Source organism: Pocillopora damicornis, chromosome 8 (genome assembly GCF_964200805.1).
Source record: "Pocillopora damicornis chromosome 8, jaPocDami1.2, whole genome shotgun sequence".
Lineage (NCBI taxonomy): Eukaryota > Metazoa > Cnidaria > Anthozoa > Scleractinia > Pocilloporidae > Pocillopora > Pocillopora damicornis.
Window position 1 is genome coordinate 17,006,638 of NC_142677.1, and position 14,355 is coordinate 17,020,992.

The following is a 14,355-nucleotide window of genomic DNA, read 5'->3' on the forward strand; positions in this document are numbered from 1 at the left end:
CACCTGCCGTTCGCTTCGAAAGTTTTCATCCCGAGTTCATTTGTTAGATGAAAAAGAAAAAAACACTTGGAACGGAAAACAGAATTATTTTAACGCCTGGGTCTTTTGAAAAAAGGTCTCCTAAACGAGTGGCCCTGATTATAAATATTTAAGCATGGTAAATACATTAGCCTTAACTTGGCTGTTTCTCGAAGCTCAGTGTTTTCCTACATGCCTTTTTCATGTGAAACGAGGCGATTGAATATATATAATAAACACTAAAAGAACTACAGCAGATGGAAATTTAAAATTTCTTATCTAAAGGCTGTGGATACAAACTTATTAATGACTCTAAAAATATAAAAATCTAGAACAAAATTTTTTTAGAGTTGCTTAGCTTTTTATTTTTCCGGAATCGAAAGTCGAGATTGCAAAATTCAAGTGAAAAGCAAACCGACTGTGATTAATGCCTTAAACAAGTCAAGATACTGTTTTTCGTCATACAACAAGTTACATATGGTAAATATCATTCTTCTTGATGCCTTTTCCGGTGTCACCGATGCCTTTCCCGATGCCTCTGTTGGTTAATATAGCAGTAAAAATATTGTTCCAGTCAAAGCGTTTGGAAAATTGCTTAACTTTTGAATCACCGAAGTATAACCTGGTAACATTTTGGCTTTACAACACGATTGTTTTTTGCAAGTTACAAAACGTAAATATAATTTTTCTTAGAGCCTTTCCAAATGCAACCGATGCCTTTCCCGATACCTGCATTGTTTAATATAGCAGTAAAAGATATATGTGCCATCAACACTTTTGAAAATTTGTTTCACATTTTATTGAGCGAAGTATACTGTTCACATTTCGGCTTTACAACACTATTGCTTTCTGCAACTACAACTGATATGTCTCCATATGAAGTAGTAAATTTGTTTTCCCGCTGACCACTTGTATTTCGGTCATTTCTTCCTGCCCCGCTCGTCGCCCGTGATGTAGTAACTCCCTGTAAACACCCAATTCAAACCACGTGACGTGTTAGCCGATTGTGTCTATTGCACAACGAAGAACTATCTTTTCGTCATTGGTTACCGCTGTGTCGAGCTACAGCATGCTCAATTGACGCCATTATTTTCTCTGTCGAGAACGTGGGTGAAGGATACTTCAAGAAAAAGACTTTAAATTAAGTTTAGAATGCCGAAGAACAAAGGTGAGAAAAAGGATGTGTCATATATTCCACGATCTTCGTATTTTAAACTCTGTTTGTCTCATTTTTACACAGGGAAGGGTGGTAAAAATCGACGAAGGGGAAAGAACGAGAACGAGTCAGAGAAACGTGAACTTGTCTTTAAAGAAGATGGTCAAGGTTTCTAGGCTTTTATATTCCTATTTTCTTGACTTTTGATTCGTTTCTATTCTGATTTATCTTTCTTTTGACTTTTGAAAAGAGTATGCTCAAGTCTTGAAGATGTTAGGAAATGGAAGGTTGGAGGCACTTTGTTTCGATGGGGCTAAGCGACTTTGTCATATTCGCGGAAAACTTCGCAAAAAGGTCGAGAATCTTTTTATTTGAATGGATTATTTGATTTTTTTGACATTTTTTTCGGTATTTAAACTCCATAAAATCTATTGCAATATCTGTAATTTATGGCCCTGTAAGCACTCCTACCTATGTGCTTCAACTATGGGTAGCTCAGTAATTATCAATTATAGGAAATAGAAAAAGGCAAAAGATGTAGTTAAATTAAGTAACTTTACAAGCATCAGAGCCTCTGTATTTTGCAGGTCTGGATCAATACTGGTGATATTATACTCCTTGGACTGCGTGATTACCAGGTATAGTTGACTGTTTTTAGAGAGATTTATTGAGCATTATAATATTTTAAAAAGATCTTTAGATTTCAAGGTTTGCCCAGGTCATGGAAAATGTGAAAAGCAATAGAACTGAACAATTGTATCAATTTCCAGGTCAGCAATCCATGGGTTTAGAAAGATTTGAAAATATCAAGAGTAGTTCTCTTCTCAAACAGATAGTACAAAATAGTAAAGAGAAAAAAAAAGGTGAAAGTGAAATGTGATCATCGCAGTAAATTTTCCAATTTAAGCAATTGGAAAGAAGAAGCCTGAAAAAAATCAGGACTTCAACGGGATTCGAACCCGTGACCTCCGCGATACCGGTGCGATGCTCTACCAACTGAGCTATGAAGCCACACATTGGGAGCGAAGTCAATTTATTGAGTTCATATCTTCCCGTGCAGTGAAATGATGTGAAGTTTATATGAAATAATTCATATTTGTACTGCGGTTGTAGATGAAAGTGAAATGTGATCATTGCAGTAAATTTTCCAATTTAAGCAATTGGAAAGAAGAAGCCTGAAAAAAATCAGGACTTCAACGGGATTCGAACCCGTGACCTCCGCGATACCGGTGCGATGCTCTACCAACTGAGCTATGAAGCCGCACATTGGGAGCGAAGTCAATTTATTGAGTTCATATCTTCCCGTGCAGTGAAATGATGTGAAGTTTATATGAAATAATTCATATTTGTACTGGGGTTGTAGATGAAAGTGAAATGTGATCATCGCAGTAAATTTTCCAATTTAAGCAATTGGAAAGAAGAAGCCTGAAAAAAATCAGGACTTCAACGGGATTCGAACCCGTGACCTCCGCGATACCGGTGCGATGCTCTACCAACTGAGCTATGAAGCCACACATTGGGAGCGAAGAAAAAAAGGTGTTAGTTCACAGATACAGAAAAGAGTCTTAGAAAGAATCATGGATCATATCAAAATTTTATATTCTTGAATCAATGTAACAAATGTTGTTTATACCTCTCTGAATATGTGTGTGGCAAGTTTCCAACTGAAACCCTGTTGGTATGAGAATTGGACAAGAATGATGATGACTGGTCGAGGCATTGCTAAAACCAGACTTTTTTTCGGGGGCACTAAAAAATATTTAGTAACAGAGTAGTCTTGAAATTTGGTGTTGCTTCAAAATTAGCACCCTTTGGCTAATGTTTTTGTGTCCTGACACATAGATGCTGTATTATTTTTTAATATCCTTACTAAATCTCTGTAGCTGCTGTACATTTTGAGTTTTATAGGTTTTAAGAAACATTGCAGTATATTCTCTTTGTTTCAATTTAAAGGATAACAAAGCAGATGTCATTTTGCGTTACAATCCTGATGAAGCACGGAACTTGAAGGCCTATGGAGAGCTCCCAGACAATAGTAAGTCATTTCTTAGAAATAGTGGAATAAAAATATAAAAACTCTAAGATTCTTGCTGGGCAATTTGTTTTCCAGAAATGGAGAAATTAAAAATCTTGGGAAACTGTGTTCCACTCAAACATCAGTGATGAAATTCAGGTCTTCAGCAATTTCAATGTTTCTATGTGAAAGAAAATGCAGGCATTTGATTTTTGTTTTTCAAGTATCTAGACCCTCTGAGAGGATGTGAACAGTAACAAACCATTTTGGAACAAAATACTTCAATTTTGTCTTGTTATTGTGATTGAAAAGATACAGATGAATCGGGTACTTTGTGTGATATTATGTGACTATTGAGCTGACTATGGCATAGGAACTTCATCTTGATGTTATTGTTTAATCTGGAGTGGGTGATGCATTGGTGTATCAAGTCATAGAATCTTTTCCTATGCTACTAGTATCAAATGAGTATAAAGGAATGTTCAGAGTCCATCTCTTGTGCCATACTTTTAAGTTTCTTTTAAAACTGTCTTAATGAGAGAGTTTATCTTATTGACTGACTGAATTGGCCCAAACAGTCAGTGTCAATGAACCTGTTCTAGTGTGATGAAAAGAAATTATTTTTCTGGTTTTCTTTTCATTGTTCTCTTGTTTCTTCAAGTTGCAACCTCTGTTTTGTTTTCAACACTTTGCAGTTAAGATCAATGAAAATATCGGACAAGGAGGAGAAGGAGAAGAAGATGAAATCCAATTTGATGATTTTGAGGATGATGGAGAAGATGATGCTGATATTGATGCAGTAAGTTTTTGTTGAGATGATTATATTTGCAAATTATAATACAACAGTATTCTCTTGAAGCAGCAGTTTTGTGTGCCTATGTTGGCTACTTGTTTCTGAAGGTTCAGCTACCTTAATTAGCAAAGCAGTGAAATTTTTGTCTCTAATTAAAATAAATTCTATTTTTTGCTGGCTAGTGTTTTCTTTAGCGCTGACCACCAAAACATCTCTTGAGAATACTGTGTTTAGGGGACTCCAGATAACCAAAAGTCTTGGTGATTCAAACTTGGGCAACCTCAGTGAGAATCAGTCTCGTCTTAAAATAGACTCCAATTTTTGCTGGCTAGTGTTTTCTTTAAAGCTGGTCACTAAAACATCTCTTGAGAATTCTATATATAGGGGATTCCAGACAACATAAGTCTGTGAGATTCAAACTTTGTGCAAGCTTAGTGAGAATCATTTTAACCTGGATAAGTGCCTAAAGTTGAGCTTAAGAGGACTCTTGATAGTTCAAACTTATGATGTAAATCAAACTTGAAGATGAATCAAGGCTGCTCTCTTTCCTTCAGAACATTTGCTATGTGTTTGTAATGTTACCCATAATAACTCTTAACATGTTTGTCTCAGAAATGGTGGGAATGTATACTTTATGAATAGAAACATAACAGAGATTTGTTTCCTATATTTTCTGGTCCTTTCCTCTCAACACTGATACTCAAACACTTTAATTCAAACCTCCCACTAACTCAGACCAGGTGTGGTTTTCCTTCAGAACCTTTTCAAGGCATTTTATATGTGATGACTCTAACCTTGTTAGTCAATACATGCAATTCATGACAAGTCTGAACAGTCAGAACTCTAGTTGTGAGGTAAATAAGAGCTCTGTGCTGGAACTCTTACAAACTACGGTATTATTACTTGGCAAGGTAGTCCCTAGGTATATGTGAACATCCTGATTAGTTCTTACTATATGTAGGTCAGGATTTTGCCCTAGGACTGTTTTCATGTAAATGGTCATAAGCTGTAAATTTTTGTTTGCGCAAGCCAGTGAATTCAAAATCAAAATATGTTTGGTCTAAGTATTATTTAATAAGCCACTTATTAATCTCACTTGTTTGAGCTGTCCTTGGGAATATTGGCCCTTGGTTGTTTTTGTGCAGACCTCGCTGTGCTACCTTGTCCTCAGGCCAATATTCCCAAGTATGGCCCTTGTTCTCAGTGAATAAGAAGTTATCATTTTTTTCTACTCCACAGATTTAATGGCAACTCAACAAACACCAACCCAGAGAAAAGAATACCATATTACTTTGCTTTCATAGCATTACCTCAAGCAGAAAATACTAAATACATCCTATCATATTTTATAAATGTGCTATCTTTTGCAAGTGGCTTCACTAATTTTAGCATGTTTTTAAGAAAATGATACATCAAATGGTTCTGAACCATTATTGGAACATTATGTCTTGCTTCCAGTAGAAGAACAGTGTTCCTTTAAATGATTAGGATTGTGAGAGATAAGCACTTGTTATTCTTATTAGAAATCACCTATACAACTGTTTGAATATTTTTTGTAAAGAAATGTTAAGCTTAATATTATAGGCACTCAATTACTGGTCCTCTATAAGTTAAGATGCAAGGCTGGTATTCCTACATGTTGTCAATAGGACTTGAAATCTTTTTGTTTGCTTATATATTGTTTCATGCACAAACTTTAGCTTCAAAATTGTTTCAGATATACTTCATTGTTTGTACTGCATATCACCTTGAACCTTCAAGATAACAATTTTCCCTATTTAAAATTATTCACTCTGTTTTTCTTGTTAATCATATAGATAAAATTGACTTAGATAAATGTAAGGAAGAACTACACTTCTCAGTGAAAGGGTTGATTTTGCTTGTGTATGACAATGAAAGTAAGGTGTGTATGTAAAAGATGTTAAATTGGTATTGTTGCACTAGAAAATCTACTTCTTGCAAATTATCCTCTAAAATTTGACAGCAAGCAAAATACAACAGTTAAAAATAGCAGGCAGAAGTTATAAGCCTGTTGTCAAACATAGTTTTGATTAAAATTGCCACTCCTTCTGGATATGTTTAATTAAAATCTGGGAATGAAAAGACATGGAGAAAAGGGGGTTGGAGTCTAACATAAACTGGAAAAATGTTCATGATTTTTTATTGTATAGATAATAAACTGCTCAAAACCAAGGTTAGAATGATTCAAATAAGTGGACTTGTTGAGCATGTTAAGATACAGGAAGCAGACAAAGCAAAAGGTCAAGCCCATAGCCATATGTCCTTAAAAGTTGACAAATGAAACCCAACCCATAAGATATTCACCACTTATATTGACTGACCTTCCTTATAGGAGCTTAAAATTTTACCTGGATTTAAATTTGTCCTAATTATTGTGGGAAACTTCACACAAATTTAGTATAACCCAAACTATATCTGTGATTTTGAAGTGAAAATAGAAAAATTGTGCAATTTATGAGTATGGTGTGCCCAGGTTTTACATTCAGTTCAGTATGAAATAGTTTACCCACATAACAAGTAAATGCTAAGTACACTAAATGTAGTTTTCTCTCTTTCAAGAACATTTCATAGTGGTTATCAGTTCATTGATCCCATTTCACCAAGTAGATGGTACAAAATGGTCTGATAGCTGGTGGGTTTTTACTTCCCACCAGCTTCTAAAGACAACACAAGCTGAAGCTTTGCCTATTGTGTCTGACTTTTCCTTGGTAGGGGTTGGTCTGGGGTGTAGTGCCCGTTTGATCTTCTATGTTTTAAAATCTGGATTGCTCATCCACAACCTCATCAAAAATTTATGATATTTGGACTTGCCATCACAGTATTACTAATTACTAATTTTCCTCTTGTTCAGGCCAGTTAAAAAATGGAGACCACTGCTCTAAAAGTAACATTTCTATCTGAAGTTAAGTATGCCTAAGTTAATTTAGACCAGTTTGTTACTGGGAAATTCTCCCAAAGCTCTCCACTTTGTGCACTAGACTTGGTTTTCTAAGAATTTGCCCAAATTAAATGGATGGGGGCCATTGTGAATTTTAACCCAATTTGGTTGACTGTTCACTTTCAATTTACCTCATGCAAGGATCACAAAGGCTATTTAGTCCTTCAGGCCTCTGGAAGCAAGAGACCCTGTTAAGGTGTCTTTTATGACAGAATGACGCCTTTGGTGTGAAGTCCACATGCTAACCACTAGGCCACACCATCTCCTTTAAAGTTGGTAAACTAAACATAGCCTATGTCAAGCTTCCAGTCCGTAAAGGGAAGCATACAAAGGCAAGAGCAAAGATTGGCTGATGTCAAAAAAGGAAATACTGAGAGGACATGGAAATGTTTTTTATTAATGTTCCTCTGTTCCCTTTTCATTGGTCTCCTAGTCTCTTGTCTCCCCACTATGCTAACTCAATTAGCATTGGTAATTAGTCCCTAGGGATTTTGGATATAGTAGATTGTTTTGTATCACTCCTTGTCACTTCACTTGAGGCCTTGGGCTGTGTACTGCTTGAAGCGTTCTATAACTTTTTTCGACGGATCAATCCGACATGGCGGAACAAGTTCCCCAAGCCGTTGCCGGTGGAGCGATAGCTCAAGTTGTTCAAAATCCTCAACCTGCTCAAGGCGAACCTGCCGTGGCGCAGCAAGCTCAGGACCAACCTTTGGCACAACAAGCTCAGAATCGAGAGGTATGCATCTTTTTCTGTTTCGGATACCATGTGGTTGATTATATTTCAGTGGCTAATTTTTATCGGTAGAGTTTAGATTTGGTTTACTTTCTGTAGATGTGAAATTGTGTCAGGCCTGCGGGGCCGTGAAAGTTTTTTCTTTGCCTGCGGGGCCGTTAAAGTTACTTGCCTGCGAGGCCGTGAGAGTTTTCTTTGCCTGCGGGGCCGTGAAAGTTTTTTCTTTGCCTGCGAGGCCGTGAGAGTTTTCTTTGCCTGCGGGGCTGTGAAAGTTTTTCTTTGCCTGCGGGGTTGTGAAGTTTTCTTTGCCTGCGGGGCCGTGAAAGTTTTCTTTGTCTGCGTGGCCGTGAAAGTTTCTTTGCCTGTGGGGCTGTGCTGAAAGTTTTCCTTTGCCTGCGAGGCCGTTTGGATTTATTTGCCTGCGGGGCCGTGGAAGTTTCCTTTGCTTAGGAGGCCGAGAAATTTTCTTTGTCTTCGTAGCCGCGAAAGTTGTTTTGTCTGCGGGCTGTTAAAGTTTTCTTTGTCTGCGGGGATCAAAGTTTTTTTTTTTTTCTTTGCTTGCGAGGCCGTGAAAGTTTCTTTGTCTGCACTGTCATTTAAATTTTTTGTTTGTGCTTCTGGGTTCGAAAATAGTTTCGGTGTTTTGCTTTTTGGAATGAAATGCTTTATGTTCACCTTCGGTTGAGGTAGTGTGATGCTGGCGCGCAGGAATAAATTTTTTCTCCTTTAGCCTTTTTTGTTTTTTGTGGCTTGAATTTTACTTTGTAGCCCCTCGTTTAAGAAATTGCTTGCTGATGTAGAAAGTTCTGTTGCCGTGCTTTGCTTCGTTGGAGTGTGATGCCTGAGCATCAGTCGCCGTTCATTTGCTTGTGCAAGCTTACGTGTAGTAGCTTTTAGTTGTACGGTATGTAAAAAGAAAAAAAAAAAAAAAAAAAACGAGAGACTGCTCTGCCGTTGTGTGTTTTTAAAACAGTTTTTGGCCTGTGAGGCTAGGAGCGTTCATCGTTTTTGCTGGAAGTTTGAGGTTTTGATAATTTAATTTAATTTTTATTTAATTTAATCTAACCTAATGTAATGTAATATTTCATAACTTGTAATCTAATCGGTGTTGTTCTTTTTCAGCCTGTATTATATTGTGCTCGATCAGCTATGAGATTGAGTAATGGAAAGAAAGGGAATGAATGGATCAGTGATTTTTTATCTTACCTTTTGAAATCTGTTATATAGGAGGAGGGTGATCTTGCTTGTGTCTTAGAGAGACTTAAGAAGTTGGAAGATTCCCAAAAGCAATCTGTTGAATCGGTGTTGGAGGATTTACAGCACCTAATACGTTCTCCGTTGTTCCAGAAGGACCAGGCAATTGATTACCTAGTGAATCTGAAGATTGTGGCCAAGGAAACAAAACACGCGAAAGCTGGATTTTATTCTGCGGTGCTAACAGCAATGCAAAATAAAATGTGGGCCTCAAACATGCAATTTAAGCGCTATCTTGAAGCCCTCTTAGGAGATAAGGAGGATGAAGTGGTACTCAAGCGGATTGCTGCCGTAGATAAAGCGTTGCGAGTGCCTGGAGTTGGTGCAAATCGTTTCATGCCAAGGGGGAGAGGCAGGGATAGATCACAAGTCCAGTGTTTTCAGTGTGGCCTATATGGGCATTATCAGAGGTTCTGTTCCTCGCGTCCACAGCCAGGTCCTCAGTCTAAGAGGCCTCGCCTTTATAATCAAGGAGTTGAGGCACCTCAAAAACAATGAATGTATTGACAGGATTAAGGCGTTTTCCCAATGTTTTTGATCAGTTTCCAGTATTTATGCCGTGTGTTTCCCGGCATTAAAGGCTCCCTTTTCATTGTGTCAATCGGTGTCTGTTGTTGTTTCAATTTTAATTCATTTTTGTAAGTTCTGGGTCGGGGTAGAGTAGCTCCTGCTGGTTCATCACATATGGTGACCACCAGACGACCTGTTTTCAGGCGAATTGAGGCTGCTCCCTCCTGATCGGGAACCCCAGGTCTTCCCATAGGTGATCTCTCTTTTTGCCATCTGTTCCTTAGATTTTGGGTGGTACTAAGCGTAAAGCTGCTGTGGATAACTTTTACGTTCTTACGGAATTTCAACTACAGACAACGGTAATTAAACCAAGAAACGAGACCCTATGGGTGGATATGACTGGGGTTCCCGTTCAGGGGGGTGCAGCTGTGTGTTGGGAAAGTGTTATCTCATCTGGTAAGGTTCCGGATCTGGGGACTTTACATTTAAGGGATCCGGATTCCTTTGTGGCAGGTGGTCTTCACCGTAATTCAGCCGCATGGGAGCTGGTACTTGAGAGTCATCCGTTGAGGAGCTGTATTCTAGATTGGATTAAAATAAAGTCGACATCTTAAGTTTTTCAAGACCTTTTGTGGGAGTTTTCAAGAGAGCTAAATATTCGTCTACTGTTCCACCTAAGAAGATTTTCCCGAATCATGTAAACTGTAAATTTTACGGAATTTATATCCAAGGAGATTCGGAATCGTGTTTTAACCGGCGCGGTTAGAGTCTGGGGGGTAGTGGGTGTCGATGATCCCCCCCATCTTGTGTTGCCACTCACGGTCGAACCTACGAAGCCTCGACTTTGTATTGACGCGAGGTTTCTAAACCTTTGGGTGAAAGATATGCCGTTTTCCCTGGATAAACTGAGTGAAGTGACTAGGTATGTTTATCCCGGATCGTTCATGACCAAGTGCGACGACAAGTCCGGGTATGATCACGTGATGTTGACAGAGTCCTCGCAATCATACTTTGGGTTTAGTTTTGGTGGCCTGTGGTTTGTTTGTACGACTCTTCCGTTCGGATGGAAAATCTCCCCTTATGTTTATCATACCATTGGTCTGGCCGCCACAGGTTTCTTGAGAGCTCAAGGGATTCCTTGTTCTCTCTATATAGACGATCGCTTAAATGGAGAGCTTTTGCGACCGACTGGGTCTTGGTCCATATTACCAGCGGACAGATCTTTGCAGTTCAGGTTGCTGGCGGCTACAGGTGCCATATTCGTTGTCCTTTCTGTGTTGGTTGATTTCGGTTATACCATTGGTATCAAGAAGTCGGTTCTTGTGCCGGTCACATCCCTGGGGTATTTGGGTCTGATCGTGGATTCCGTTCGACAATCGTTTTTGGTGCCGCGCCGTAAGATTGAGTCCTGGGCCTTAATTAGGGAGAAAATTCTTGCCTGCAAGAAAACTGTTTGGATCAAAACTTTACAACGATTTCAGGGGAAATGCATATCTTTCTCTTTGGCTGTTCCAGCCGCGAAATTGTTCATTAGAGAAATGAGTAGAGCGATCGCTTCTGGCTTGGATGATGGGCAAGTGTCTATGACCGACGCTTTGAGGGAGGAAATTTCGCATTGGCGTTACCTTGACGACTGGAAGGACACTCTTCCGTGGAGAGACGAGAAGCATGTGCGTATTGCGATTTCTACCGATGCGTCCGGTTATGGGTGGGGTTGTGCGGTTCATTCACCTTCGGATGATCAGATTTTTCGAGATTTTTGGGGGAAGGACACGAGTTCATAGACAGGATTGTCACACCTGGGGAGGTAATGCGGGGCTAGATTGTGAGTGCCCTAAACGTTTGGTATTTGGGACTATAGATTCACTGATTGGCAAGTTGCGTGCTATATTTGCAGAGAGTGGTCGAGGCGCAGAATGGCAGTTTTTGTTAGGTGTAGGTAATCCAGCTTCTTGTAGGTCAGTTAAGACTTATTTGAGTAATGTGCGGGAAGAACTACTAAAGGCTAGGGTAACTCCACGCCAGGCAGAGCCTATCTTAGTGAACGATTTGTTGGTTATCTCTGAATACATTAGAGCCCTTTTGTTGCATTCTTCGACTTTGCGCGCAATTCGGATTTTTATGTATGCCCGCGATCAGGCTTTATTTAAGGCATTATTTTTTGCTGGTGATAGAGCAGCTGATTTGTTACAAGTAAAAGTATCTGATGTTTTACGTTTCTCGGATAATTTTGGTTTGTTGTTCAATCATGTTTGGACAAAGTCTCTCAGGTCAGGTGACGCAAATGTGTTTGCCTTTAAGCGGGGATCTAATCCTTTGATTTGTCCTGTCCGGGGTTTAGAAATGTATCTTGATGTGTGTAACCTTGCGCCAGGTTTCCTTTTTTCGCTCTATTTCAAAATCTGGCGGAGTTTGTTTCAGCCATTTGGAGTCTTCGGCGGCTCAAGCGCGATTTAGTATTTATGTTTCCGCGCTAGTTGGGAAGTTATCTAGTAGTCATTTAACAGTTCATGAGTTTCGCAGTGGGGCGGCTGTATCTTTAGCATTGCGAAGCGTAAGTCTCAGTGAAATCATGGACCACATTGGCTGGAAATCTAGTAAGACGGCGCTTCACTATATCAAGCTTAAGCAAGTAGTGAATCCAGCAGGCGCGGCGGCTAAACTAGCGGATCTCCCTTTACAAGCGGGGCAGGACTACAAACATCAGGATCATCTTGTGGGATTCTCCCAAGCTTTTTCATGAATTTATTTTATTGAAGTTTTGAACTATTATAGTATAGGTTATTGTTAATGATTAGATATAGTATGTATTAAGTAAGGATTGGAAAGAGGATTAAAGAGTTCTTTGTGTTTCTCTTCTTAGGGTGTGTGATTGTTCATTTCATATGAGTGTGGGTGTAGGCTAGGGAAGGCCAGAGCGATTCTCCATACCTTATTACCATCTCATGAATAACAATTCCTAGGGAGGAATATTACACTATGCTAACTCAATTAGCATTGGTAATTAGTCCCTAGGGATTTTGGATATAGTAGATTGTTTTGTATCACTCCTTGTCACTTCACTTGAGGCCTTGGGCTGTGTTCTGCGCATCGAAGCGTTTTCCCACCCACCCACCACCGGTCGGATTGATCCGTCTCACCATCACCCCTTCGCCTGGCTTGGGCTTTCCTGGCCAGAGCGATTCTCCATACCTTATTACCATCTCATGAATAACAATTCCTAGGGAGGAATATTACACTAGTTTCCTTCAGCTTTTCCACTCACCCCCACAAAAACTGACTGCTCAGATAAAGCTGAACTGAAACATGATTACTATGAATTTGAAAACACAGGGTTACAACAAATGGTTTAATTTTGCATTGCAGCAAACTTTTTTACATACTCTTTGGTCAATTCAAGGTAAAAGTCAGGTGGATTGGGTTTATAATCTTTGTATACCAGTCCATCTTGGGATCTTGGAATAGCTTCCTCGATTTGTGTTCCTTCATGCCACTCATTAAATGAGGTGATTGAGACAATTTGAGGTTTAGTCTGCAAGGCCGCTTTCCAGCTGTTTTTGTAGTAATTTCCATTGTTCCTTGGTCGAGTGTTTTCACTATTCCAAGGCCGCACTCCAGTATCTATGTACCCTGGTCCTACACTTGGAATAAATAAGCTTTTAGTTTGCTCAGAAACAGATTTGAGTTGAGGCCAGGATCTCCAAGTTGATCCATATGTAAATTTGTCAGTTGCAAAGTATGTATAAATACCATCAAACCCACCAATGTCTATGTACTTTCTGTGGTTCATTTCAACCATCAGAGCAATAAATATACAGTCATATTTTGTGTTACGTACTGAGTGCAATCCTTCAGGTGTCAGCAACTGTGCCCATGATTCTGCTGGGGTATGATAAGAGTCATAGATATACAACATGGGTAAATCTCTCCCATCTTGTACTGTGTATTTATAGAAAGCTTTATGTTTACCATAAGTGTCAATGATGTATTTGACATCATCGTGAAGGGTTTTATCATTCCTATCTTTGTAAGGCTCTATGTGTAAAGTCACTTTAAGCTTGTACTTATCTGCTGCATCTAAGAGTGTAGGTACTAGACTATCACCAGGGATCCCTTCATTGTCTGCTTTACCAGGGGGGTACCATGAGAGAACAACCACCCCTACCCCAGCAGTTCTCATTTGTCTCATGTGGTCTGCGATTACAGCTGGGTCTTTTGAACTGTAAGGGCCTAATGCAGGATAGAAATTGGAACCAATGTCATCAGGAGGGGTATGAGAACCTTTTCTATAACGCTTAGCTATATCAGGATTCCAATGAGGAAGGAATCTGTGATTCCAATGAACGTATTTTCCGTCATGCTCTGGGTTTCCATACCACGCATAATAAAATATGTGTATATTGTAGTTAGGTTCAGGAAGCAAATCTTCCTGTTGTAAATGTTCTTTGTTTGGAGTGTTAAGTTTTTCTTCTGTCGCATGATTTATATGATTCATTTCCATTGTTTCCTTATCGCCCTCATCATGGTTAACTTCTTGATTCATTTGATTGGTTTCCGAAGGCAATGCATCGTCAGATATTTTCAGCTTCAGATCTTCTTCACGTTCTCGTGGATTCAATGCTTTTGGCGAGACATCCCTACTCTTCTCAGAAGATGAAATCACTTTGAAGGTTGCTAAACATCCTAGAATAAAGAGTACCAGGACGGCAACATATAGAACTCGGCGCCTTCTCAGGATGCGAAGTGGAAACATTTTTTACCAGTGTTTTGTCTTTGTGTAGTTTTGAGAGATAATATAGATCAGAATGCATTTGCTTCTTACAACGGAAACCCTGGTCAAACGTGTGATGTGTACCTCACAGAATTGTTTTGAAAACTGCAGGCTCGTCTTTGTCAGCAGATACCTCTTTCAACA

At 39.2% G+C, this 14,355-nt stretch overlaps 3 protein-coding genes across 3 annotated transcripts; 2 read left to right on the plus strand and 1 right to left on the minus strand.

Moving 5' to 3' along the window:
* Positions 1-1,028: 1,028 nt before the first annotated feature.
* Positions 1,029-6,174, plus strand: LOC113672048 (eukaryotic translation initiation factor 1A, Y-chromosomal). Its single transcript, XM_027188324.2, has 7 exons — positions 1,029-1,186; positions 1,259-1,342; positions 1,425-1,528; positions 1,762-1,812; positions 3,128-3,209; positions 3,884-3,987; positions 5,221-6,174. Exons 1-7 carry the CDS (start codon positions 1,171-1,173, stop codon positions 5,224-5,226), a joined length of 447 nt encoding a protein of 148 aa, XP_027044125.1. The 5' UTR covers positions 1,029-1,170; the 3' UTR covers positions 5,227-6,174.
* A 2,972-nt stretch (positions 6,175-9,146) lies between these two features.
* On the plus strand, positions 9,147-11,909 carry LOC149041651 (uncharacterized). Its single transcript, XM_089180902.1, has 3 exons — positions 9,147-9,248; positions 9,725-9,988; positions 10,172-11,909. The coding sequence occupies exons 1-3, from the start codon at positions 9,147-9,149 to the stop codon at positions 11,222-11,224; spliced, it is 1,419 nt and encodes a 472-aa protein (XP_089037028.1). The 3' UTR covers positions 11,225-11,909.
* Positions 11,910-12,775: 866 nt separating this feature from the next.
* LOC113672047 (glycoprotein endo-alpha-1,2-mannosidase) lies at positions 12,776-14,327 on the minus strand. The gene has a single exon (XM_027188323.2). The coding sequence runs from the start codon at positions 14,191-14,193 to the stop codon at positions 12,790-12,792; it is 1,404 nt and encodes a 467-aa protein (XP_027044124.2). The 5' UTR covers positions 14,194-14,327; the 3' UTR covers positions 12,776-12,789.
* Positions 14,328-14,355: the final 28 nt, after the last annotated feature.

Coding starts and splice junctions, on each gene's coding strand:
- LOC113672048 (XM_027188324.2), top strand. Junction 1,343..1,424: donor CTTTAAAGAAGATGGTCAAG/GTTTCTAGGCTT, acceptor ACTTTTGAAAAG/AGTATGCTCAAGTCTTGAAG. Junction 3,210..3,883: donor TGGAGAGCTCCCAGACAATA/GTAAGTCATTTC, acceptor AACACTTTGCAG/TTAAGATCAATGAAAATATC.
- LOC149041651 (XM_089180902.1), top strand. CDS start 9,147: ATGCAATTTAAGCGCTATCTTGAAGCCCTCTTAGGAGATAAGGAGGAT. Junction 9,249..9,724: donor AAGCGTTGCGAGTGCCTGGA/GTTGGTGCAAAT, acceptor TCTGTTCCTTAG/ATTTTGGGTGGTACTAAGCG. Junction 9,989..10,171: donor ATTCAGCCGCATGGGAGCTG/GTACTTGAGAGT, acceptor TTTATATCCAAG/GAGATTCGGAATCGTGTTTT.
- LOC113672047 (XM_027188323.2), bottom strand. CDS start 14,193: ATGTTTCCACTTCGCATCCTGAGAAGGCGCCGAGTTCTATATGTTGCC.